The sequence below is a fragment of the Pan troglodytes genome, chromosome 3, assembly GCF_028858775.2.
Source record: "Pan troglodytes isolate AG18354 chromosome 3, NHGRI_mPanTro3-v2.0_pri, whole genome shotgun sequence".
NCBI lineage: Eukaryota > Metazoa > Chordata > Mammalia > Primates > Hominidae > Pan > Pan troglodytes.
In genome coordinates this window covers 1,133,744-1,160,431 of record NC_072401.2, presented here as the reverse complement: position 1 = coordinate 1,160,431, position 26,688 = coordinate 1,133,744, and the positions used below count along the sequence as shown (strand labels likewise).

Here is a 26,688-nt window from a genome sequence, read left to right as displayed (position 1 = left end):
TCCGTGTTCAAGGCTGAGTGAGGGCAGGAGGCAGGGCAGAGGCTCAGCAGCCACAGGGCCCGTTTCCGTGAGGGCACGAGGCAGGGCAGAGGCTCAGCAGCCACAGGGCCCGTTTCAGTAAGGGCATAAGACAGGGCAGAGGCTTGGCAGCCATAGGGCCCCTTTCTGGGGGAGAATGAGAAGCTTTGGCCGGGCCCCACCCCGTGCACTCCCGCCCTACCCAAGGCTGAAGGGGCCTTGGGGAGTCATCACCGTTCCACTGTCTATGGGCGAGGACGTGGGGTGGCGAGAGCCACCCGCCAGCCCTGAGAATAGCAACCGCAAGATACGGTTCACAGCGTGAGGAGCATAATCGTGTTTGAATATTGAACCATTCTCACTTTGCTAAAATGAGCCCCACTGAGTACTCACTGTGTTTCCCATGGAATTCAGTAAGGAACGCCAGACTCTCCTCCCGCTCTGGCCCAGCGTTCAGCACTGACATTCTCGCTGGAGCCCGGCCTGCCGCCCGCGCACTCGCGCTCTCTCTATCTCTATCGCTATCTCTCCACCAATTTTTGGCATTGCTCTTATGTTAATTTCACAAAAATAACCCAGAGGATTTCCTTCTTTTTCTCCGTTCCAAGAACATTCTAAATATCATTGGAATTATCTGTTTCTTGAATGTTTGAAAGAATCCATCTGTGAATTCTTAGACATCGTTCTCAGATTTTTACAACGGGTTTTAAAGACAATCCATTTCATTCAAGTTTTTAAGTGTATTAGGAAAGTGTGTGTAAAATATTATTTGACCATCTTATTTCCTGTCTGGGTGTGGCTAGTTCTCAATCGTTTCCCCTCATTTTGTGTGTCCTGGGCTTCTTTCTGTCTTCTCACTCTGAGCAGCTGCCTGATGCCTGTTTTATGGGAGGTTCAAGACCCACCTCCTGAACCGCTGACTCTTTTGACATTTGTCTTTCTGGATGGATTCGTTTTGCTGTTAGCTTTGCAAACTCCTTTCCTCTGCCTGCCTTGGTTTGTTTGGTTGCTTTTTCTGTGGCAATTGGAGTGAGGTGTGTTTTGCTGTGTATGCCTGGGCTTGCCGGGAACGTGAGCGTTTCAGGGAATGAACAGCATGGGCCACCCCTGACATGCCGCTGGATTGAGGCCTCGATACATCCAGTTCCTGGAGATGTGGTAACCGTGGTTTTAATATTTTCCAACTCGTTTGTTGTTAGAGAGATGTTACATTTACAAGGGCCCAGGAGGAGGATTTTTATTTATTTTTATTTATTTATTTATGTATTTATTGAGCCAGGGTCTCAGCTCACTGCAACCTCCACCTCCCAGACTCAAGAAATTCTCTCGCCTCAGCCTCCCAGGTAGCTGAGACAACAGGTGTGTGCCACTATGCCTGGCTAATTTTTCATAATTTTTTTGTGGAGACAGGGTTTTGCCATGTTACCCAGACTGGTCTTGAGCTCCTGGGCTCAAGCGATCCGGCCACCTCACCCTCCCAAGTGCTGGGATGACAGGTGTGACCGCCGCACCCAGCCGAGGATTTTTTATTCCTGGTTGTGCTGCACCTGTGCCATGACTCTGAGCCAAAGCATGCAGCCTTATTTCTGCTCTGAAAAACATATTGAGATTAATATATCAAGAAAGACAAATGTCAACAGAGGTGGCCTAACATTTTTTTGACAGGTGAGATTATAAATCATTTAAAATTTATGCTTCTCTGTTTTTAAAAAAATTTAAGGCCAGGCAAGGTGGCTCACGCCTGTAATTTCAGTACTTTGGGAGGCCGAGGACGGCGGATCACCTGAGGTCAGGAGTTTGAGACCAGCCTGGCCAACATGGTGAAAACCCCATCTCTACTAAAAATAAAAAAAAAAAAAATTGGCCGGGCATGGTGGCACCTGCCCGTAATCTCAGCTACTTGGGAGGCTGAGGCAGGAGAATCTCTTGAACCCAGGAGGCAGAGGTTGCAGTGAGCCGAGATTGTGCCACTGCACTCCAGCCAGGGCAACAAAGAATGAAACTCCATCTCAAAAAAAAAAAAAATTTAAGTTCCGGGATACATGTGCAGGATGTGTAGGTTTGTTACATAGGTAGTAAACGTGTACCATGATGGTTTGCTGCACCTGCCAGCCTATCACCTAGGTATTAAGCCCAGCATGCATTAGCTATTTTTCTTGATGCTCTCTCTTCCCCTGCTCCATAGGCCCCAGTGTGTGTTTTTCCCCTCCCTGTGTCCATGTGTTCTCAATGTTCAACTCCCACTTATGAGTGAGAACATGCGGTGTTTGGTTTTCTGTTCCTGTGTTAGTTTGCTGAAGATAATGGCTTCCAGCCCCATTCCTATCCCTGCAAAGGACATGATCTCATTCTTTTTTATGGCTGTGTAGTATTCCATGTTGTATATGTACCACATTTTCTTTATCCAGTCTATCATCGATGGGCATTTGGGTTGATTCCCTATCTTTGCTATTGTGAATAATGCTGCAATGAACATACACGTACATATATCTTAAAATAGAATGATTTATATTCCTTTGGGTATATACCCAGTAATGGGATTGCTGAGTCAAATGGTATTTCTGGTTCTAGGTCTCTGAGGAATCGCCACAGTCTTCCACGGTGGTTGAACTAATTTACACTCCCATCAACAGTATAAAAGTGTTCCTATTTCTCTGCAACCTTCCCAGCATCTGTTGTTTCTTGACTTTTTAATCTTAATCACCATACTGACTGGTATGAGATGGTATCTCATTGTAGTTTTGATTTGCATTTCTCTAGTGATCAGTGATGTTGAGCTTTTTTTCACAGGTTTGTTGGCTGCATAAATGTCTTTCGTTTGGGTTCCTTGTAGATTCTGGACATTAGACCTTTGTCAGATGGATAGATTGAGAAATGTTTCTCCAATTCTGTAGGCTGTCTGCTCACTCTGATGATAGTTTCTTTTGCCATGCAGAAGCTCTTTAATTAGCTCCCACTTGTCAATTTTTGCTTTATTACAATTGCTTTTGATGTTTTCATCATGAAATTCTCAACCTTGCCTATGTCCTGAATGGTATTGCCTAGATTTTCTTCTAGGGTTTTTATACTTTTGGGTTTTACATTTAAGTCTTTAATTCACCTTGAGTTAATTTTTATATAAGGTGTAAGGAAGGGGTCCAGTTTCCATTTTCTTCAGATGGCTAGCCAGTTCTCCCAGCACCATTTATTAAATAGGGAATCCTTTCCTCATTGTTTTTGTCAGGTTTGAAAATCAGATGATTGTAGGTGTGCAGGCTTATTTCTGAGTTCTCTATTCTGTTCCATTGGTCTACGTGTCTGTTTTTGTACCTGTACCATGCTGTTTTGGTTACTGTAGTCTTGTAGTATAGTTTGAAGTCAGGTATATGCTTCTCTTTTTTGTGGTAAAATATATAGCATAAAATTTACCATTTAAATTATGTTAAGTGCACAATTCAGTGGCATTAAGTACATCACAATGTTGTGCAACTAACACCTCTATTTCCAGAACTTTTCATCATTTCCAACTGAAACTCTGTCTACACTAAACACTCACTCCCCACTCTCCTTCCCCCAGCCCCTCGCACCCACCACTTTACTTCCTGTCTCAATGAATTTGGCTACTCTAGGGACCTCATCTAAGTGGAATCTTACAGTATTTGTCTTTTTGTGTCTGGCTTATTTCATTTAGCATAGTGTCCTCAAGGTTCATCCATGTTGCAGTTTGTGTTGGAACTTAATTCCTTTTTAAGGCTGCATAATATTCCATTCTGTCTACACCACATTGTGCTTGTCCATTCATCTGCTGATGGACACCCTGGGTTGTTTCTCCCTCTTGGTTATTGTGGTTAATGCTGCTATGAACAAGGGTATGGAGGTATCTGTGAGAGACTCTGCTTTCCGTTCTTGTGGGTCTATACCCAGAAATGGAATCGCTAGATCATATGGCAATTCTATGTTTAATTTTTTGAGGAACAGCCAGACTGTTTCCACAGCAGCTGTGCTGTTTCTCATTCCCAACAACAAGGCACAGGGTTCCAGTTTCTTCACATTGTTGCCAACACTTGTGATTTCCTGGTTTTTGATAATAGCCGTCTGAGTGGGTGTGAGCCGGTATCTCATTGTGGTGCAGACTGACACCTGGCCCTTGTAAGCATTCCATGAGAGCTTCAAAGGAACACCTGTTATGTTTTTCAGGGTTTGGGTTCAGTGTGAACCTCGTGTGTAACCCTCCGATCCTCCTTCTATCTTTAGATAATCCTAACAACAGGGGTATATTCATACATGATTGTTTTTCCTTTTTGCCTTCCAAACATGGGCTCTGCGACGCGTTTGTCTGCCTGTGGCTCTCCGGCTGCAGCGCCCACAGCAGCCCCTCCCTCCCGCTCCAGGCCCCGGGCTTCCGTGTGTGGATGTGCGGTGGCCGTATGGCCACACGCCCAAGATATCACCTTGTCTCCAGCCACACGCCAGGGCCGCTGCCGAGACAGACGGTGCGCGAGCGTGCGTGGGCACGTTTCTCCACAGAGGAGCACCCGCCCTAGCCGGCCGCCGCGCAGGAGTGGGACGCCGGGTGAACTCCGCACGTGCTCGCGGCGACGCACTGCGTTCCAAAATGGCTGCCCCCTGCGTTCCAAAATGGCTGCCGCCGCCCACCTTTCCCGTGGAGGCTGAGCGCGCCGCTCCCCACGCTTGCCGGCCTCCAGGCTGACGACCGCCAGAGCCGTCTCTGTGACTCTGCAGGCACTTCCCGAGCCCCCGCAAGGTGCGTTTTCACTTCTTTGTGACACTTGGGTTGAGTCTCCTCTGACATCAATTCTGCCATATGAACCTTAGTTTTATCCAAAGCCCCAAAAAGAACAAAAGCGTTGGAGTTTAAGCTGAAGGTGCGATCCGGATTACATACAATTGCACATTATTGTTGATGCGGCTGACGTCATTATGATATTAAGCCTGCCCACCAAGAATCTGGCATGTCTTTCCAAAACCGTACGATTTAAATCCATGATTTTTTTCTGATATAGGTTCTATAGATTTCCTTTTTATTTCTAAGTAGGTTATATTTTCGTACTCATTGTGTGTTTTCCTCATTATTGTAAGTGGAACGTCATTCCTGTTCCTGTTTCTAGCTTGTTCTTGACAGTGTGGGGGAAAACTATTAATTCGGAAGTATGGATATTGTATTTAGCCATGCTGCCACATTCCATGATGTGTTCTGGTAGGTTTTTACTGCACTGTCTTGAGTTTCTTAGAGATAGGATCGTGTCATCAGGAAGAGAGGTGGGAGAGACGGAGAAAGAGATAATTGGCTGTCTTCTTTTATAACTCTTATTACCATCCTGTGTTGACGGGAATACGTTCGTGGCTGTGGGACTGTCATGGAATCTCCCTTCACAAGCCTAGATGATGCAGCCTCCTGCACGCCCAGGCCGTGTGGTGCAACCATTGTTCCCCGGCTGCAAACCTGCACAGCAGACATCTCACTGAACACCGCAGGAGCGGCAGCACCAGGGTGAGGCTGTGCACCTAAGCATAGAAAAGGCACCGTGAGGCCAGGCGTGGTGGCTCACACCTGTAATCTCAGCACTTTGGGATGCCAAGGTGGGTAGATCATTTGAGGTCAGGAGTTTGAGAACAGCTTGGCCAAACATGGTGAAACCCCATCTCTGCTAAAAATGCAAAAATTAGCCAGACGTGGTGGCACACGCCTGTAATCCCAGCTACTTGAGAGGCTGAGGCACAAGAATGGCTTGAACCCAGGAGTGGAGGTTGCAGTGAGCCAAGATCACGCCATTGCACTCCAGTCTGGACAACAGGTCTCAAAAGAAAGAAAGAAGGCCGGGCGCGGTGGCTCACGCCTGTAATCCCAGCGCTTTGAGAGGCCGAGGCGGGCAGATCACGAGGTCAGGAGATCGAGACCACGGTGAAACCCCGTCTCTACTAAAAAAAAAAAAATACAAAAAATTAGCCGGGCGCGGTGGCGGACGCCTGCAGTCCCAGCTACTCCAGAGGCTGAGGCGGGAGAATGGCGTGAACCTGGGAGGCGGAGCTTGCAGTGAGCCGAGATCGCGCCACTGCACACCAGCCTGGGCGACAGAGCGAGATTCCGTCTCAAAAAAAAAAAAAGAAAGAAAAGGCACCGTGAGAATTCGGTGCTGTCGCCTTCCAGGGCACTGTCGTACATGCGGCCTGCTGTTGACTGAAACGGCCTTATGTGGCACATGACTGTGTCTTATTTTTTCACGCGCTTCACTGGACCCTTCGAAACAGCGCAGAATCGCGCGGCAGCTGTGTGTCATGCCCTCGGTCTTAGTGCAGGCAGATTTACTGTTTACCATTGTCCATTTTCTGCTTTTCTCTTCATTAATTATCTCTTCCTGTCTTATTTGGGATTATTTTGTTTTGTTTCTTTTAAATTTCTTAAGATGGCAATGAAGTTCCTATACTTTCTGCTCTTCTTTAAAATGAAGGACTATGAATTTCCTCCCAAAAAAAGTTTTAGTCCTGGACCCTAAGTTTAGACACCTAGTGTTTATCTTTCATGCTTTCTGGAATTATTATTATTATTATTATTTTGAGTTGGAGTCTCACTCTAATGCTCAGGCTGGAGTACAGTGGCGCAGTCTCGGCTCACCGCAACATCTGCCTCCCGAGTTCAAGCAATTCTCCTGCCTCAGCCTCCTGAGTAGCTGGAATTACAGACATGTGCCATCAAGCCCAGCTAATTTTTGTATCTTTTTTAGTAGAGACGGGGTTTCACGATGTTGGCCAGGCTGGTCTCAAACTCCTGACCTTGTGATCCTCCCACCTTGGCCTCCCAAAGTGCTGTGATTACAGGTGTGAGCCACCACGCCCGGCTGCTTTCTGGAATTTTTACAGTTTCAGTTTTTATTTCCTCTTCAGTTGAAGGGTTACTTACGTCCTTGTTTCTAATATTTGGGCTTCCATACTTAGTGGTTTGGTCATGTTTTTAGTATTTGTAACTTGATTAGATTATGATCAGGGAAAATGGCCTGTAATATCTCTAGCTTTTAATTTGTTAGGGCTTCTGATCAATTTGATAGTGGTGCAATTTATTTTCAATAACCATTGCCCTCTTAAGGGTACACTCCAATGAGTTTCACCATCACCGTGGTTAAGTCTGCCTGGCCCCAGGCAATCTACATTTTCTTTCTGTCACTGTAGATTAGTTTGCACCCAAATGTACATACATGAAATTAAATAATTTGTATCTGGCCTTTTACACTCAGCATAAAGACTTTGAGATTCTCCCGTGTTGTTTGGTGTATCAGCAATTCGTCTGTCTCTGTTGCTAAGTTTTGATGCTACCTGTGTGGACATACCACAGTTTGTCTATTCACCTGTTGATGGACATTTGAGTTGCTTTCTGGTTTTGGCTGTTACAAATGAAACTACCATGAACATTCCTGTTTCTGCCATTGTGTGAACTTAAGTGTTTGTTTCTCTTGGGTAAATACCTAGGAGTGGAATTTCTGGGTCATTTGGTGGCGTGTTCAGTTGTACAGGAAAATGCTCAACTGTTGGCAAAGTGGTTGTAGCATTTACCTTCCCACAAGTATGCATGAGTGTTCCAGTTCCTCCACCAGTGTTCCTTGCCAACACTTAGCACAGTCAATCTTTTTAATTTCAGACATTTGAGTAGGAATGTGGTGGTATCTCTGTGTGATTTGAGTTTGAATTCCCTTATGACTGACACGTCGATCTGCTTTATTTGTAACAGCCACGTGTGTCTTTTCGTGCAGTCATGCATCATGTAACGAAAGGGACAAGTTCTGAGGACTGTGTCATTAGGTGACTTTGTCGCTGTGCGAACATCAAAGAGTGCACTGTTGCACACCCAGATGGAGCAACCCTGCACGCCCAGGCTGTTGGGGGTAGCCTGGTGCTCCCGGGCACAACCCTGCACAGCACGTGACTGCCTGAATGGCACGGAAGTTGTAACACAGTGGTGAGTATTTGCGTACCTAAGCACATCTAAACATAGAAAAGGTACCACGTGGTACACCTTACAATGGCTGCGACATCATGTTGCTTTACATGGTCCATGACTATACTTAGTTGCCATCTGTTTCTCTTCTTTGGTGAAATGTCTTTTGTCCACTTTAAAAATCAGGTTGTTTGTGTTCCTGTTATTGAGTTGTAAGAGTTTTTTGTGTATTCTGAATATAAGACTTTTTTTTTTCTTTTGAGACAGAGTCTCGCTCTGTCACCCAGACTGGAGTGCAGTGGCCCGATCTTGGCTCACTGCAACCTCCACCTCCCAGGTTCAAGCAATTCTCCTGCCTCAGCCTCTCTAGTAGCTGGGACTGCAGGCACGTGCCACCACGCCTGGCTAATTTTTGCATTTTTTTTTTTTTTAGTAGAGATGGGGTTTCACCATGTTAGCCAGGCTATTCTCAATCTCCTGACCTCGTGATCTGCCCTCCTCAACTTCCCAAAGTGCTGGGATTACAGGTGTGAGCCACTGCGTCCGGCCAACCTTTTGTTTTTTTAAGACAGAGTCTTGCCTTGTCGCCCAGGCTAGAGTGCAGTGGCACGATCTTGGCTCACTGCAACCTCCACCTCCAGGGTTCAAATAATTCTCCTGCCTCAGCCTCTCAAGTAGCTGGGATTACGGGTGCCCGTCACCATGTCTGGCTAATATATATATATACATATATATACACACACACACACATATATTTATATATACATACGTGTGTGTATGTATATACACATATATGTGTGTGTGTGTGTATATATATATTTTTTTTTTTAGTAGAGACGGGGTTTCCCCATTTTGCCCAGGCTGGTCTCGAACTCCTGACCTCAAGTCATCTGCCCGCCTTGGCCTCCCAAAGTGCTGGGATTACAGGCGTGAGCCACTGCGCCCGGCCTAAGATCTTTATCAGATGTGTGGTTTGCAAATATATTCTCTCAGCCTGTGGTGTACTTTTTCATTTTTTAAGACAGTGTCTTTTGAAGATGTTAAGAAAAACTCAAACTGTTTTTCCCTTTGCCCTCACTCCACAAGGATAATCAACACAGAAGACATCTGTGACCAAATGTATGAAGGTTTTCCCCACCCACCAAGCAAGCAGTCAGTCCGGCAGTGGACAACAGCAGGGTGTTCTCCAATTCAATTCCATTCTGATGCTGTCTACCTGGAGACAGCCTCAGAAACCCCGCGTTGAGGGCTCAATCCCACAAGGCTGCCCCCTCCATCCCACCAGTTGCAAGTCCAGGACCCTAGAATGTCTGAACGACCGGCTTCGAGTTGGGGTTCATGCGACCCCTCTTGGGTTTAATTCCTAGAGCAACTCACAGAATTCAGGGAAACATAGGCCTATGGTTTATTACAGAGGATCTTTTTATTTTTTATTTTTTGAGACGGAGTCTGCCTCTGTCGCTCAGGCTAAAGTACAATGGTGCAATCTCGGCTCACTGCAACCTCTGCCTCCTGGGTTCAAGCAATTCTTGTGCCTCAGCCTACTGAGTAGCTGGGATTACAGGCACATGCCACCATGCCTGGATAATTTTTGTATTTTTAGTAGAGACGGGGTTTCACCATGTTGACTGGGCTGGTCTCGAACTCCAGACCTCAGGTGATCCGCCCATCTCGGCCTCCCAAAGTGCTGGGATTACAGGTGTGAGCCACCGTGCCCAGCCTACAGAGGATATTTTCAAGGATACACATAGCCAGATGAAGAGACACATGGCCAGGCCTGAAGGGTCCCAAGCATAGGAGCTTCCACCCCGTGGAGCTGGGGTGCCACCCTTCTGAGGAGCTTCCACCCCGTGGAGCTGGGGTGCTACCCTCCTGGCACGCGGATGAGTTCTTCGCCTTCCTTCCAGCCTCCATGTGCCCAGCTCTCCGGAAGCTCCTGAACCCCGCCTCTTGAGGAGACTCCATCGGATAGGCATGGTGGAAGAAGCATGGACGTCCCCGTAGAAATGCGACCGATGAAAAGGGTGTGATCTAAACCCAGCAAGGCCTGTCCAGATTCCTCTTGGCCTCTCTCTGTAGCGTTCCTTCCTCCAGGGCACGGGGCAGGGCCCCTTCTGAAATGAGGGCTTATGACTCACCAACAGGAAGTCAGGGGAAGATTTGAGTCCTGCCCTGCACAGGTGAAAAGAGGGCAGAAGGTCAGAGAGAGGGGTTCTGTTTCCTGATTCTAAAGGGCCCCAACATTATAACAAGGGCCATGGGAGTGAGAGGCAGGAGCCATAGATGAAAACATATATATATATCTCATAATATCGCAGAAGAGCAAAAATGTTTAATGTTGATGAAATTCAGTTTATCAATTTTTCTTTTTAAGATTTATGCTTTTGTCACTTATATAAGAAATCTTTGCTTAAGCCAAAGTCCCAGAAATTTTCTCTTCTGTTTTCTTCTAGAAGTTGTATAATTTCAGCTTTGACATTTAGATCTATGATTGATTGTGAGTTGATTTTTATATAAAGTGTCAGGTAAAGGAAAACATTTATATATGTGTTTATTTTGCACATGGATATTGAATTGAGCCAGTGCACTTCTGAAAGCACTATCTGGCCAGGCACAGTGGCTCACGCCTGCAATCCCAGCACTTCGGGAGGCTGAGGCAGGCAAATCACTTGAGCCCAGGAGTTCGAGACCAACCTGGGCAACATAGTGAGACCTGGTCTCTACAAAAAATGTTTTTAAAAAATTAGCTGGGCATGGTGGCACATGGGAGGCTGAGGTGGGAGGATCAGTTGAGCCCAGGAAGTTGAGACTGCAGTGAGCTAAGATTGAGCCTCTGCATTGCAGCCTGGGCAACGGAGCAAGACCCTGTCTAAGAAAAGAAAACAGAAGTAAGGACTATCCTCACCCTCATTGAATTCCCTCTGCAGCTCTGTCAAAAATCGATTGACAATATATGTATGGGTCTATTTCTGGACTTTCTATACTTTCCATTGATCTAGATGTCTGTTCTTTTTTTTTTTTTTTTTTTTGAGACGGAGTCTCACTGTCACCCAGGCTGGAGTTCAGTGGTGCCATCTCGGCTCACTGCAACCTCCGCCTCTTGGGTTCAAGTGATTCTCCTGACTCAGCCTCTCAAGTAGCTGGGATTACAGGCACACGCCACCACACCCAGCTAATTTTTGCATTTTTAGTAGAAACGGGGTTTCACCATGTCCATCAGGCTTGTCTTGAACTCCTGAGCTCAGGTGATCCACCCACCTCGGCCTCCCAAAGTACTGGAATTACAGGCGTGAGCCACTGTGCCTGGCCTATATGTCTGTTCTTTTGTTTATACCATAGTGCCTTGATTATAGTAAGTCTTTTTGTTTTTTTGAGACGGAGTCTCGCTCTGTTGCCCAGGCTGGAGTCCAGTGGCACGATCTTGGCTCACTGCAAGCTCCGCCTCCCGGGTTCACACCATTCTGCCTCAGCCTCCCGAGTAGCTGGGACTACAGGCGCCTGCCACCATGCCCGGCTACTTTTTTGTATTTTCAGTAGAGGCGGGGTCTCACTGTGTTAGCCAGGATGGTCTCGATCTCCTGACCTCGTGATCCGCCGGTCTTGGCTTCCCAAAGTGCTGGGATTACAGGCGTGAGCCACCACGCCCAGCCTACAGTAAGTCTTAAAGTCAGGTTGTGGCCAGGCTCGGTGGCTCACGCTTGTAATCCCAGCACTTTGGGAGGCTGAGGCGGGTGGATCATGAGGTCAAGAGTTCGAGAACAGCCTGGCCAACATGGTGAAACCCCGTCTCTATTAAAAATATAAATATTAGTTAGGCATGGTGGCAGACGCCTGTAATCCCAGCTACTTGGGAGGCTGAGGCAGGAGAATAACTTGAACCCATGAGGTGGAGGTTGCAGTGAGCTGAGATCCTGCCACTGCACTCTAGCTTGGGCGACAGAGCTAGACTATTTGCTGAGCACCTGCTGTGTGGCAGGCTCTGCTCTAGGTGCCAGGGCTGCAGCTCCGAGCTGACTGCCTGCTCCCATGGGGCTTTCTGTTAGCAGACTGGCAATCAGAAGCAAACAACAGACGGCACCATTTCAGGTAATGGACAACTACAAAGGGAAATACAGCTGGTGACGGGCCAGAGAGTGGCAAGGACTGTGTTTTCTTTGCCTACATTTATTTGGGATTCATGTTTAGTTCTACAATCAATAAGAATGTGTCTGTGTGTTGTGCAGGGGTCCAGTTTTATTCTTTCCCATTAAGTATCCTGTCCCATCTGGGGATACTGCATTCTTTCTCCAGGGTCCTGAGCCTCCACCTCTGTCTCTGGTCCCACGTGTGGGTCCTGTGTCTGTGGGGGTCTGGGGATGGGCTCCCCACTCTGGGCCCGTTGTCTGTCTTCCTCCCACTGCACCATCATCATTCTGTCTTGGTATCTGGTGGACCTCACTCTCCTCTTTTTCCTTCAGGTGTCTGTCCTGGCAAATGGGCCTTTTGCAGGTCTGTATGCAACACTTAGCTTGTCAGATTTCACAGAATTTTCTTCTTAATTCTTCGGAGTTTGGGGAGGATGGACGTCTTTACGTGTGGAGTTACCCTGGCCAGAAAAATAACAAGTGTCTTTCTTTATTTAGACATTGTTTAATTTTTCATTCAATTCTATAATTTTCCCCATAGTTTTATTTCAAGTTAAAAAGCATTTTTCCATTCTTAAAGATTAACATTGGGCCGGGTGCAGTGGCTCATGCCTGTAATCCCAGCACTTTAGGAGGCCGAGGCAGGCGGATCAGGAAGTCAGGAGTTCGAGACCACCCTGGCCAATATGGTGAAACCCGTCTCTACTGAAAATACAAAAATTAGCCAGGCGTGGTGGCGCGTGCCTGTAGTCCCAGGTACTCAGGAGGCTGAGGCAAGAGAATTGCGTGAACCCGGGAGGCGGATCTGGAAAAGTGGTGAGGCCCACATGAAGTCTTCAGTGGGGTGGTCGCTGGTACCATGTCCAGGTCTCAGCTTTGACGAACACTCGGTGGCTGCAATGTCAGCGTCTAGGGAGCCCTCTTATACAATCTTTGTTGACTCTTCCGTAAATCTACAATTATTTCAAAATGAAGCTTTAAAAATCAACTTTAATGGATGTAGTATTTACATATACATTATGTATAATGTATACTAAATTGAATGCAGCCATTGTCATTGTACTTACCGTGTAAGGGAACCCTGGGCAGGGTTTTGACCTCAGGGGCGGCTGCTCTGTATAAGCAGATCCCCCCGGAAACTGCCTGGGCGTCTCGGGAGCGTGGGTGCCACTCCAGCAAAGGTCTGGGAGGTGGGTTCCCGGGAAGAGCCTCAGGGCTGGGAACGCGCGGCCCTGACCCCACCCTCCCCGATGTCTGCAGAGGAAACGTCTCTGCTTCTGCCCCTTCTGCTACCGGGAGGTGGGGTGGGCGGTGGAGTCTCAGCAGGGCCAGAGGGCAGGGAGGCGCCGCGATCTGCAACCCGCCCCCCACGGTTTGGGGGAGCTCCCGGGTGGGAAGGGCCCCTCCCGCTGGGACTGAACTCCCTCCCCAGAGGGTTTATCCGCCTGTGCCGCTGTGGGGGGCGTTGCCAGCCCCGTCATTGCCGCGGGGTCGTGCCCGGTGCGCCCCCCCCACCGCCTCCACCTCTCACGGGGGGAAGCTGAGGCTCAGAGAACGAGGGAGGGGTGGGGTCGGCCCCTGTACGTCGAGGCCAGTAGCGGACCCCAGCCAGACTGCGGGACCCCCAGCCTCGGATCCGACCCCCCTGCAACCAGAGTCGGGGTGTCCCAGCCTCAGGCACCACGTGGGACCGCCCCGCGCCGCAGCGGCCTCCTCTGGAAACGGGGGCGGGGTGGGGGGGGTCGCAGCGCCGCCCTCCTGCGGATGCGGGATGCAGCTCATGCTTCCAGGGTCCGGCGGGGTCGCGGGGTGTCGAGGTCGAGGCCAGCGGGGTCGCAGCAGTGCTCGGGGGCCGCCCGTTCTGCGCCGGTCTCGCCGCTCCGGCGTCTGTGCCGGGAGAGCAAATGGCACTTTGGGTTTCTGTGCCAGGAACAAGCTTCCCGCAGTTTCTGTTGCGCTCCTGGCTGCGCCCAATTCCCAGCTTTTGGAAGTGGTTCTGGAGGTGCCTCCCTGCAGTACCCGGGCCGAAAAGCGGGGGGGCGTGGGCGGCATCTGTGACGCTCCCCAGGTTCGCGGCGGGTCCCTCTGAGCCTAGTGGCTTTGCAGCCTGCGGGGAGCACGAATCCTCGGCTCCTTAGAGGTGGGCCTTCCAGAAGCCTTTGGCGCCTGGACCAGCCCAGGGCTCAAGTGGGGCCTCCACACTCTCAGAGCGGGAGGGCCCCCCACAGGCACCCCTGGAGCAGAGCGCAGCACACCTGGTGCTCTATAAATGCCCGCTCCCGCGACTAGACCCAGAGCCTATGGGATCAGCTGGAGGGGAGGGAAGGGGCCAGCCCACTGAGCTGCAGAAGCCCTGCAGCCCCCACCCCTGCCAGGAACCCCTTCCATCAGGAGAGCAATGTGGGGAGAGACCAGGCTCACCCACCTCCTTATAGACGCCAGTCCTTTCCAGGAGGGAGAAAGAGCCACGGGTCACTCACTTTAGGGTGAATTAGCTTTTCTCATGGGGGTTAAGATTTGCACAAAGGCAGTCAGGACTGTGGGGGCTGTCCTTGCCTCCCCCACACACCTGCTAGAGACAGCCCGCTGGAGGCAGAGAGATTTTGGTCCAATGACTGGGGACTGTTAGAAGAATCCAGGAGCAACTCTACTGTGACCCAGTTTCCCTTGAGTCATGGGCCTAAAATCTGCTTTGCAAAACATGGCAGATGCGGCTGAAAACTGACCACAAGCCTCTTCGCTTTCTGTTGAGGAGTCCAGATCTGTGCCATCAGCCAAGTGCCTAGCATAGGCTGCCTGCCTGTCCCCAGCAGCGACGAGGGCAGCAAGAAGGGCTCGTTCTCCCCACACCCCACTGCCTGTGATAGCTTCAGACAGCCAGGATATGGGGGGCAGGGAAACAGGTGCAGTCGGCGGCGCCTGCAGGATGCAGGCATGGCCCTGTCTGAGTGACACCTTCAGCCCAGAACACTCAACCAAAAAGCTATTCTCCTCCCACCAACAGCTCGGGCCTTCCAAATGACAGCTCCTGCCCACCCTCAACAGGGAGCTCACTCCTGAGTGACTGGCAGAGGCAGCACTGGCACAGATAGCTACAGGCGAGGGTGTCGCCCCAGGCTCCGTATAGCATGGAGCTTCCCGGTATCAGAATAGTAATGGCGAGGGGGAACCCAGAGCGCCAGGGACACGGAGCTGCTGAATCCACAGAAACGAGGTGGGGGGCACACCTGGACCCAGGTGGAAAGTGGCTGGGTGGTGTTAGTCTAACCCACAATTTCACCTGACATCTCTACCCGAGGCATGGGCTCAGCTGGTCGGGGGCAGTCCTTAGGAGGTCTGGCATCCAGGGGGCAGAGCCCAGAGGCAAGACCTTCAAGGAGGGGGCAGAGCCAGTGCCTCACCACTGAGGAGCACCTCGAGAGGGGGCCGGGTGGCCGCGGGGGGAGAGCGGCATTTGCAGGGGCAATGTGTGGCCGGAGTCCCCTCACACACACGAGGCTGGTCCAGGAGCACCCCTGCAACGCTGAGGGCTATAAGTGGCCATGGGGGAGCCTGGCCGCTCTGCCAAGTCACCTCCCTCAGTGACACCTGTGTGCTGGGTCCAGCCAGCTTGCTCTGCTCTCTGGAGCTGCCGAGGGCCAGGGCTCCCCGCAGTGCCTGCTGTATTCAGAGCCCATAATTATGCATCTCTGTCCTGTGGGCTGAGTTGCAGAGCTGTTTAGGGAGGTGTTTGTGGGGCCTGTGAATCAGCAGCTCATGAGAAAAGTAGTGACTAGCACCGCAGAGCAATTAGGGCCTGGGTGCCAGTAACAAGCGGTCCCCTGCAGCCCCAGCAGGGCCCCTGCCAGCCCCCATGCCAGCTCCTGCCCCAGCAGGGCCCCTGCCAGCCCCCATGCCAGCTTCTGCCCCAGGGGTCAGACTTGGTGACCTTGCCTCTGAAAGCCAGCCCTGCCCCTCAACCCACTGCCTGCATAGATGGCTGAGCCGCACCACCTCCAGGCGGCCAGGCCTCTGCTGGACACATGACCAGAGAAGACGCTTCAACCCCTGGAAGCTCACACACAACTGCACGCGCAACCACAAGACCACAAGCCTGATCACACAACCACATGCAGTCAACCACACACACGCACAACCACACAGCCAGGCATGCATATGACACAAACACAGAACCACATACAGATGTACGACCACGTGGTGCACACACAAACACAACCACAACAGCCACACGTATGCATAAGCACGCAGTCACACACAGGTGCATATAGACGCGCAACCACAGCGCCACTCTCCCTCCCCCCACGGAGTTGCCTGTGTCTCTTGAGGAACAGAAAGCAAAGCAGGAGACCCCAGCGCACTTGATGGAGGGTCCCGGGCAGGAGGGTCAGGGCCAGATGGAGGTGGGAGGAGCGGCTGGAGGGTGGTGGGGGCAGCCAGAGGGTCGGGTGGATGGAGGGTTTGGGGGGCCGGCCAGAGGGTGGGGGAGTGTGGCTGAGACACTAGCCCGGCCTTGGACATCTGAATGGGGCGGCCTGAATCACCAACTTCTGTACCAGGGGCCACCAAGGACATGGGGAAGATGCTCGGGGGTGACGAGGAGAAGGACCCAGACGCCGCCAAGAAGGAGGAGGAGCGGCAGGAGGCGCTGCGCCAGGCGGAGGAGGAGCGCAAGGCCAAGTACGCCAAGATGGAGGCGGAGCGCGAGGCCATGCGCCAGGGCATCCGAGACAAGGTGCGCGCCGGGCCGGCCCCGCCTGCGGGAAGGCGGCCCTGAGTCCAGCGGGGACCCAGACCCCGCCTGGGTGGAAGGGGCTGCCCGGAAGATGGGCGGGCGTCCCCCTGGGTCTCCTACCCTTTGGGGGCTTCAGAGTGGCGGAGGGGTGAGGGGTGGGGGCTCCGGGTTGGGCTCCCTCTGTGGGGCTCAGCCCCTCCTGCTCCTGACCACAGCGCCAGCCCTGGCGGGCTTCCTAGGCCCCCATTCCGATGCGCAGCCCTGCGTGGAGCCTGGCTGGCTGCCCGGGGCCCTGGGCCGAGGGGTCGTGGGGCGGCCGGCCACCTGGCATGGGGGGTGCGCTCTCAGGTGAGCCCGGCCTGGAGTGAGGACTCAGGGAGGGGGGCACCCACTGGGATTCACGAGGCGGCCCAGAGTGGCTGCCAGCACCAGGACAGCCACGCACGGTCACTCCCACTCAGCCCGGTCCCCTCAGCGGCCAGGTCCGAGGGGCACGAGGCACAGGGAGCAGCCTGGGTCCCGACAGCCGCTCCGGCTTCCTGGGTGGCTCCAGCACGGCCCTGGCTGGAAGCCGGGTGGGCACAGACATCAGCCTGGAGGAGTCTCCAGCCAGGGGTGAGCGGGCATGGTGGGAGATGGTCACATCCCACATAGAAGGGGCCTGGGGTGCTGCCTGGGGCGCAGTGCTCACCCCGTGCCCTGGCCCCGAGGGTAGGGGCCGCAGCAGGCCTGGCAGGCCGGAAGCTGTGTTTCCCAGAAGGTGGCCTCAGTCCCCTGCCCTGGATGGGCCAAGATGGCCTGGCTTCGGGGTGGGAAGGTTCAGACTCCCGGGACCCCTCCCTGCTGCCGGCGGCACCTGGAGCAGGTGGAGAAGCTGTTTCCTGGCCTTGTGTCAGCCGCACCCAGGGAAGGGTGGGCTTCACGGGGTCTTGTGGGGAAGCTGGAGCTCCTGAAGTGGACAGAGGTGGAGCTGGGAGGGCAGGGGCGGGGCAGGTGCGGCACATGCAGCCGCTGTACCCAAAAGGCCAACTCCTCCCCACCCACGGATTCTCCCCACACCCTCCGGTCCCTCGCAGCCCCCCGCCCACTGCCATGCACTCTGGAGGGTGCAGAGAAGCCGCTGATGGGGAGTGGGGGCCGGGCGCCCTGGCATCCCACCCAGGGTCACTGGATGTTTCCAGGGGTCTCCTGTTGATCGACTTTGCTGTGCTGGCTCACGCCTCCAGCCCACCCCTCCGCCCCCCCGCTCCCCGCCCCCCGCCCCGCAGCTGACCCAGGGCTTCAGGAGAAGTCAGGGGAAAATGCACCATCTCAGCCAGGCAGCCACAGTCCACTGGGATGTGCCCGGGAGACTGTGGGTATCAGGAGCAGGAGACGGGGACAGGAGGAGAAGGAAGGGGGAGTCAGAGAACAGAGAGGAACAGAGACACAGAGATAAAGAGACAGAGACACAGAGGGAGAGACAGAGAAAAAGACAAAAAGAGGGAAAGAGAGAGGGGAGAGAGACAAAGAGAGGAGAGACAGGCACAGAGAGAGGGAGAGACAGCAATCAAGGCCGAGACACAGGGAACAAAGAGGAGAGAGCCCCAGGCAGAGCTAGAGAGAGCTGACGCTGGGTAGAAGTGGAGGTGGCAGTGGGTAGCAGCTGAGGGAGGGACACAAAGCGATGGTGGGCTGGGGTCTGGGAGGGCTGTGTCTGGGTCCGTGTATCCAGGGAGGTGTCTCTGGAGTGGGTCTGGTCTGGGCTCCGGCCTCTGCTGGCTTGATCCTAGAGGGACGCTGGCTGTTCCAGGCCATGTCATTCCTCAGGGTCCCCAGAGGCAGGATAGGGCAGGCTGAGGGGACCCCAAGGAGGTGGGGACAGGGCCAGCAGCGTCAGGGACCGAGTGGCCCGGGCAGGATGCAGCAGCTGCACCCTCCAGAGACTGGGAGATGCCAGGGAGAGTGAGGCCCAGGAGAGGGGGAAGCGTAAGCACCTCCTCAGCTTCCATGTGGGGCCCAGAGCTGGCAGCTGGGGTGCAGGGCTCGCCGGTCAGGCCTATGGGGAGCTGGCCCGACCTTGCTGCCAGGCACCAACCTGCGATCCTGCCTTGGTCTAAGCCCCTCAGAGAACAGCAGGTGGCAGGGATTGAGGCCACACACTTGCCCACAAGAACAGCCCCCTCCGCAGCCCACTGGCCCCTCAGGCCTTGGAAGCACCAGCCTCTCTGCTCTGGAGGCCCTGCCACAGTGGACGCCCCCGGACCCCACGTCCACACCTTCCCCACAGAGTCCTCCTCCACAGAGCCTTTGGGGTGGGGGAACCCCACCCTCAGGCGTGGCCACCTGTTGGGGTGGGGGAACGCTGCCCTCAGGCGTGGCCACCTGATCAGAACACCTGCTGCCTCCAGCCTCCTCTGGGCCGTGGCACCCCCAGGCATCTTGGGGGTTGGTTAGAGAAGAGACGCTGAGCTGCCCTGTCCAAGGCCTCTTTGCAGATGGGGACTGGGTCCTTTTGGAGTGTCCAGCCCCCTAGGCAGTTCCCAGAGGAGCAGCGCGCCTGCACCTCCTGTCAGGCAGCCATCTGGACAGGCCCGGGCCCAGGGAGCAGGAGGGAGACTGCCCCGCTGTGCTCCGCGCACTGACCCGCCCTTGGCCTGCATAAGCTTCCAGCCACCCATGTTGGGCAGCCCACACCTGGGCCTTCCTGCACGGGCCTTCTGAGGGCCCACTAGGCTCCCTCAATACATTGCATCCCCCTACCCCCCGCAGCTCCCACAGCGGCTAGCAGGTGTCCACCTGGTTGCTGAATGCTGGCTGTTTGGTCCTATCATTCCTATTGTTGGTTCTCAGCATTGATTAGCACCCACTGCCCTTTTTTCTCACGAATACAGTGTTTTCAGGGTTCAGGGTCTCACCTCAGACGTGTCAGGGCCTCCTGGGTGCCCCCAGCAGCCACTCCCATCCTCAGGTGTTACTTCCTGGAGAGCTGCTGCCCAGCATCACGGTGGGCCTGGGGCTGGGTGTGCCTGGGTGTTTGTCTCTGGAGCAGACGCCTCAGAACTGGGTCTCAGCCAGACCACGTGGAAGCCAGGCTCTGGTGTGCAGCCCAGCTCCGGAGCCCGTTTTCCCGGCAGAGTGACCCTGGCCCTCAGGCCAAGTCCAGCGTGACCTCAGCCTCAGAATGACCTGGAGCCTCACTGCAGCAACTGGCACTTCAGGCCAAGCTCCGAGTGTCCCACAACCTGGTGGCAGGGCCTGGGGTCTCCTTCCTGGGCCCAGAAGGAAGGATCCCACACCGTTTGCAGACAGGGTCCCACAAGCCCCAAGGGTCACTCCCCTGACCTGGGAGGTTCCTTTGCTCACACAACTCATGTTCCGCCGTTACAGGCATGCTCCTCTGAGCACACGCATGTTCCTGAGTGCTTTTGCTGTGGGCAGCACAGCCTCCTGGGCTGGATACACATGTTGCCGCCACGTGCACAGACCCCCACACCCCTGGCTGGAGGGAGGCTCTCTCTGGCCGGACCTAGCTTCCAGTGGCATCGCTCTCCCCAGCGCACCCCTGGCCCCACAGGACGAGGAGCACATGCTCCCTCCCCTTCCGTGCCTGGAGCTGCTGCCCTTCCCGCTGTGGATGGCTAGGACGAGAACCAATCTGCTCTTGCTGCCCCACAGGGTCAGGGCTTTGTTCTGGGCCTGCAGGGCCCTCTGGGTGTCGCCCCTGTCGTGCGGAGAACGTTCCTACCCTGTGCTCTTCGTTTCACTGAGGAGTCCCGGCTCTGTCAAGAGTGTGCAGGGGCTGCTGAGGACTAGGGCGAGCCCACGGCCCCTCTCTCTCCTCAGTGGCCAGGTGGTGGTCTGGCCGCAGGCGGCTGGGAACGTGGCGCCCTCCTTTCCATCTCACTGAAGGTGGCCCTGGCCCCCCACACCCAGAGCCACCTGCAGCCCTAGGGGAGGGGAGAGGTGCCGAGACTGCCCTCGGTGGGGTTGGGGGGCACACAGGCAGCCCCCCTCCATTTGGGAGGAGGGAGGGGCCTCCTTGGAGATCCAGGGGGTGCCCAGCACCAGGAGCAGAACCAACTGCTTCTATGGGGAGGGGCTGCTGAGACAGGAGCAGGAGATGGCAGGGGAGGGGCTCCTCCTGGGCAGAAAGGCCCCTCCCTGTGGCTGGTGATCCCGCGGTGTGCTCCTCCATCCTGTAGAGTGCTGGTGCCCACTCCCCTCCTAAGTTTTCTCCTGGACGCAGCTGCTGACGCCTTCACTACTCCAGAGCACCCGTTATCTCAGATCCAGGACCTTGGACCTGGCCCGGGGGTCCTGTTCAGGGGATGGAAGACCAGCTCCGTACAACACCAGGCCCCCAATCCTTCCAGGCCAGCCCAACCCCACTGGTTCCCACCTTCCTGGGCAGCAGGAGGCTGTTCCGTAGTTCCGTGGCCTGACCATGACCACAGGCTTCCTGGGCTGGTGGCTCACGGGAGGGCTGGAGGAGTGTGGGGTGGGGAGGCGTATTGATCTAGAAACCAAAACCCCGGGGCCTGACAAAAACTTAGAGGCCTGGAGGGCAGAAGAACAAAATCCCACGCTCCCTCTGGAGGCTCTGGGGGAGGGCCCTTCCCTGCCCCTTCCTGCGTCTGGCGGCCCCGGATCTCGGGTGTTTCTTGACCACTCGCGACCTCCTCCGCTTTCGTATGCCCGCCCCCATCCGGGTGTCTGTCCTTTCTGTCTCTTACAAGGACACTCTCACTGGACTTGAGGCCCCTCAAATCCAGGACGGTCTCCTCCCCATCCTTACCATTATGACATCAACAAAGACCTGTTTCCGAATGAGATCACCTTTGAAGCTCCAGGCAATATGAATTTGAGGGGGACAATATTCAGCTACTATGGAGGGCAGACACACTCACGGGAGATGAGAAACGCGGGTGGGCAGGGGGTCGGTGAGGCCCAGGCATGCTGGCTGAGGGCACGACTAGGCGGGATTCCAGGACACCCAGTGCCTGGAAGTGACCGCAGCCCAGGACCCTCTGCCGGCTGCCCACGGAGCTGCAGTGGCCCGCCAGGGAGTGGCCCTGCTGGGGCCGCGGCCGCATCCAGGCAGCCTTGGCCAGGCCCAGGAGTGTGAATGCAGGTCGTGGACCAGGCACTGGGCAGGAGGGTCAGCTGCGGGGTGACTGTTTCTCCCCACCTCTGCCACGCAGCATCCTGCCCACCCCTCCCTGCCCCGGGCCGGAGGCTTCCTGGAAGGCAGGATGCCAGGGGATGGGCTGGGTTTGGAGCCAGAGGTGGGGCCACAGCCCTCTCTCCTCTCAAGGAAGATGGGAGCCTCCCCCTCCCTGCTCCCCCCCATGTCAGCTCCTGGCCCCCATTCTCCGTGGGGGCTTCCCATTCCTCCAGGGACCTCCCGGGGTGGGGTCTCTTCTCCTTCTGGGGTCCTTGCGTGCCTGGTGGGGTAGGGGGCCGCACCCACGCCTTCGGGGGTTCCTGGGCCAGTCCCTGGCGCAGGGAGGCTGCGGCCCGCCCGGGAGCCGCCGGGACCCCCGCCCTGACCCCCGCCTCCCCCGCAGTACGGCATCAAGAAGAAGGAGGAGCGCGAGGCCGAGGCCCAGGCCGCCATGGAGGCCAACTCCGAGGGGAGCTTGACGCGGCCCAAGAAGGCCATCCCGCCGGGCTGCGGGGACGAGGTGGAGGAGGAGGACGAGAGCATCCTGGACACCGTCATCAAGTACCTGCCCGGGCCGCTGCAGGACATGCTCAAGAAGTAGCCCCGCGCGGGACAGCGGCCCCGCGGAGCCCCCGCCCCTCCCCCTACAGATCCTCCGCGGAGGCCCCTGAGGGACGAGCAGAGCGCAGCCCCCACGCCGATATAAGCCATAGCCCCAGGCCCGCCCTGCCCGCGCCCGCCGCCTCCCTCACCCGGCAAGGGGCGCGCGCCCCCAGGACCCCCCCAGTCCGCCCCGTGCTCCTCTGCCCGCGGGTGGCTGGAGCCCCATCGCCTGGGACGCCCCTTTCTCTTGCTGTTTACCGCCCACCCAGCAGCGCCCGAGGCCAGGGCCGCCGAAGGGCAGCCCCGCGACCACCCCTGTGCGCGCGTTCGCGGCGGTGGGCGCCTGTCGGGCCCGCACTCAGGAGCACAGCCATAGCAGATGGGGGGGTGCGGGCGGGGCGAGGGCGGCGGGGCCTGGGCCCCCCTCCTGCACGCGGACTCCGGGGTTCGGATCGCTCCGCCGTGAGTATTTGCGTCCGCACGCGGCCGCTCTCCGCCCCCCGGCCTGGCCCCCTCGCGCCCCTGTCCATCCGTCTCTGTCCGCGTCCTTTCCTCTCCTCTCTGGAAGGTTTTGCTTCTTACGAACGCCACGGCCGTGTTCACTTCTAAACTAAAGGAAACAAAGCAATAGGTTTGGGGGACGCCCAGCCCCCACCCCCGTCACCCCGCTCTTCCCGAGTCCTCGCCCCCCGCCCGGCCTCCTAGCCTCTCCGCCCACGCGGCTGCTGCTTCTCCCTGGGGAGGACCCCTGCCCTCGGCCATTGAACACTGCACCCTCCACAGGAGCCGCAGAGGCCCGAGGCACCTAGGGGGTCTCCGGACGCTGGAGACCCTGCGCCCCTGCCCAGCACCTCCTCCGTGGGCAGCTCCTCGGGAGGGGCCTGCGGGGTTCCCTGCGCGCAGCCGGCGCGTGTGTGGCCTAATCCACCTGGTGGCCCTGCGGGGCGGCATCCGAGCCCCTGTTTCTCCTCCATTCATGTTTAATTTGCATCACAATTTGTTGAATCTCAGGTAAATGAGGTCTTTGCATTTAATGAGTTTTATCTTGACAGGCGCCGCCTCGCCCCCGGGCCCTTTCGTCCACATCAAAAATGCATCAAGTCTCCACGTGTTTCGGGCCAGGGCGTGGCTTGGCATTGACCTTCATGACCTTACATAGCTTTAGAGAAGCCATAACGTTAGACTGCAATACTAACGACCGACGCCCCTCCGGGCAGAGACCACCGCGCCCCTCTGCGCCCCAGCGACGCGGCCCGCGGGGACGTCGCTGTCCGTCCTGCTTGCCCTGTGCCCTCTCACTGACTTCTCCCGGGTCGTGTCTTTTAAAAACTCCTGTTTTCACACCTTACAAAGCCAGCTCTGAGCAGACAGGGCATCCTCTCGTAGAACCTGCGCACCCCGTTCCCAGCGCATGGCGCCCCGGGCCGCGAGCTTAGCTTAGACGGTGGTGTCCTCTGTCCGTCTGTCCTGCGCCTGCGCCTCCTCCTGCATGTCGGGGCCCCTGCGTGTGTTCTCTCCGGATGGAATCACAGCCAATAAACACCAGTGATTTCACACCGTGTGGCCATTCCTTCCAGAGGTCCATTTCGCCAGCCGCAGGACCGGGGCTTTCCCCCGCGCATGTTCTCTCCACGGCGGCTGCAGGGCCTCCCACCATTCTCACTCAGCTCCATCCAGTCACACCCATTTTCCCTAGGCCGTCCAGCCAGCGCAACCTCCATCTGAACAGCAGACCTGCGCCTTCAGGGTCCCCCGCCCCCCAGGGTGGTTCTTCCACCCGCAAAGCATCTGCCCTCTGCTCTCCCTCCCACCTAGGACCCCCGACCACAGGCCTGTCCCTCTCCTCAGCTCCACCGGGCCCAGGGCCCCAGGTCACCCTGTGCTGCCCTTACCTCGGCCCACCCAGGAATTCCTGCCCCCCAGCACCCCCGTCAGGAGGAGGGACTGTCCCTCCTCCTGAGTCCTGGACCCGGATCCCTGCAAGGAAATGTCTGCCAACCTGGGCTGAGGCCAGAAGAGTTTCCTGACCCCAGCCCAGAGAACAGCCCCTCTGCCTGGTTGCTGGCGGTCCCGCCCACACTCAATCCGCTGGATGCGCAGCCCACCCCTAGCTGCTGCCTGCCACTTGCTTCCCCAGAAAGTCCTTGTTTGACCTCCAAGTTTGGAAGCTGTTAAAAGATGATTCTGGCCAGGTGCGGTGACTCCGGCCAGGTGCGGTGGTTCAGGCCGGGTGCGGTGGCTGACGCCTGTCATCCCAGCACTTTGGGAGGCCGAGGTGAGCGGATCACGAGGTCAGGAGATGGAGACTATTCTGGCTAACGAGGTGAAACCCCATTTCTACTAAAACTACAAAAAAAAAAAAATTAGCTGGGTGAGGTGGCAAGCAACTGTAGTCCTAGCTACTCGGGAGGCTGAGGCAGGAGAATCGCCTTGAACCTGGGAGTCAGAGGTTGCAGTGAGCCGAGATTACACCACTGCACTCCAGCCTGGGCGACAGAGCAAGACTCCCTCTCAAAAAAAAAAAAAAAAGAGAAAAGAAAAGATGATCCCGTAACACTTGTTAAAGCTGGGTGAGGAAGGCTTTATTCAGGACCAGCACTACAGGTACAGGGACCATGCAACAGGGCTTGCCATGGGTGCTTGGCATGGGTGCCAAGGAGCAGGGTGGGCTCAGTGGATGGAAAATGACTGAGGAACATCAGGGGTTGGGGGATTCTGACGAAACCCATCTAACTGGATTCTAGCTGGAGACAGGCAGGGCAATCAGACAGACCCATAGGGTGGTGAAGCATGAGGACCCCAATCAGATCTCCAGGATGAGGGTTTGTTGCTAAACTGACTTAGCCAGATTCTTTGCTAAAACTGCATTTTACAAGGAAGTGGGCCAATGGGCCTACCAGAAGATTCAGGAAGTTAACTAAAGTTTGACCACACAAAAAATCTTTGTCAGGAGCCCTCTCTAGGGAGCAGCATGTCTGGGTCTCCTGTAACCTTCCTGATGCTGCTGGCTGGGAATGCCCCAGGGAGCTGCCCAGTCCCAGGGCAGGAGGGCCCCATGTGCCCTGACCCCAGGCCGGGCCCTCCTGGATGCCAGGTGGGAGCTGGGAGGGAACGTGCTCTCCTCCAAGCCCAGGGAAGGGTGTATCCAGCTCCTCCTCCTGCTGCCTCTGGGGAAGTGTGCACCCCAGGCACTACCAAATTGCCCAGGGTGATCTCTCCTCTGCCAGCTGGCCCCCCTTCCTACTGGAACAGAAACTCAGTGTCTTTGCACCCACCCCTGTGTCCGTGGCTGCTGCCAGCTGCCCCTCAACAGGGCACCCCAACATCCAGCCACTGCTCAGCCTCCATCCTCCCCCAGCCTCCCATTTCCCATCCACAGCCTGGTCTGGACCCCCTTGCAAGCCTGAGCAGCGACTTGGACGTGCCAGGTCACGACCCAGGCAGCTTTCCCTTGGAGTCTTTTTTTTTTTTTTTTTTTGAGACGGAGTCGCTCTCTGTCCCCCAGGATGGAGTGCAGTGGCGCGATCTCGGCTCACTGCAAGCTCCGCCTCCCGGGTTCACACCATTCTCCTGCCTCAGCCTCCCGAGTAGCTGGGACTACAGGCACCCGCCACCACGCCCGGCTAATTTTTTGTATTTTTAGTAGAGACGGGGTTTCACCGTGTTAGCCAGGATGGTCTGGATCTCCTGACCTGGTGATCCGCCCGCCTCGGCCTCCCGAAGTGCTGGGATTTCAGGCGTGAGCCACCGCACCCGGCTCCCTTGGAGTCTAGACGAGCCGTTCCTACAGCAATGAATGCTGGGTCAGACCTGAGCTTCTCCGGGATCCAGCTCTCACCTCAGGTGACGGGGTCTGAGGCCTCCTGGGAATGGCACTCCTCCCCAGATGTTTACTGAGCTCCTGTGATATGCGCTGCTCTGTTCTAGGGGCTGGGAATACTAGTCCCTCCCTCCTGGAACTGGTTTTCCTAGTGATGGAAGACAGATGATAAACATGGAAGTGGCGGTGTTTGCCCTGGAGGAAAATCAAGCAGGACAGGGAGCAGAGAGCAATGGTTAGGGTTACTATTTCATGAGTGGTCAGGGGGCCTCTCTGTCAGAGTGACGTGCACAGACCCGGAGGGAGGCGCGTGTCCCG

At 55.4% G+C, this 26,688-nt stretch overlaps 1 protein-coding gene across 2 annotated transcripts in view; it reads left to right on the top strand.

The window, feature by feature from the left end:
- Window positions 1–24,104, top strand: part of CPLX1 (complexin 1) — a 40,743-nt gene extending 16,639 nt beyond the window's left edge. Inside the window, exons 1-4 of one of the 2 annotated variants that reach the window (XM_063808518.1) lie at window positions 4,700–4,762; window positions 7,739–7,966; window positions 16,626–16,801; window positions 22,351–22,639. In XM_063808518.1, coding sequence (XP_063664588.1) covers window positions 16,640–16,801; window positions 22,351–22,548 — 360 coding nt within the window. In that variant the 5' untranslated portion in view covers window positions 4,700–4,762; window positions 7,739–7,966; window positions 16,626–16,639 and the 3' untranslated portion in view covers window positions 22,549–22,639. Of the gene's footprint in view, window positions 1–4,699; window positions 4,763–7,738; window positions 7,967–16,625; window positions 16,802–22,350 lie in introns of those variants that run through there. The other variant, XM_016951109.3, reaches the window with a different exon arrangement.
- The last annotated feature ends 2,584 nt before the right edge of the window (window positions 24,105–26,688 follow it).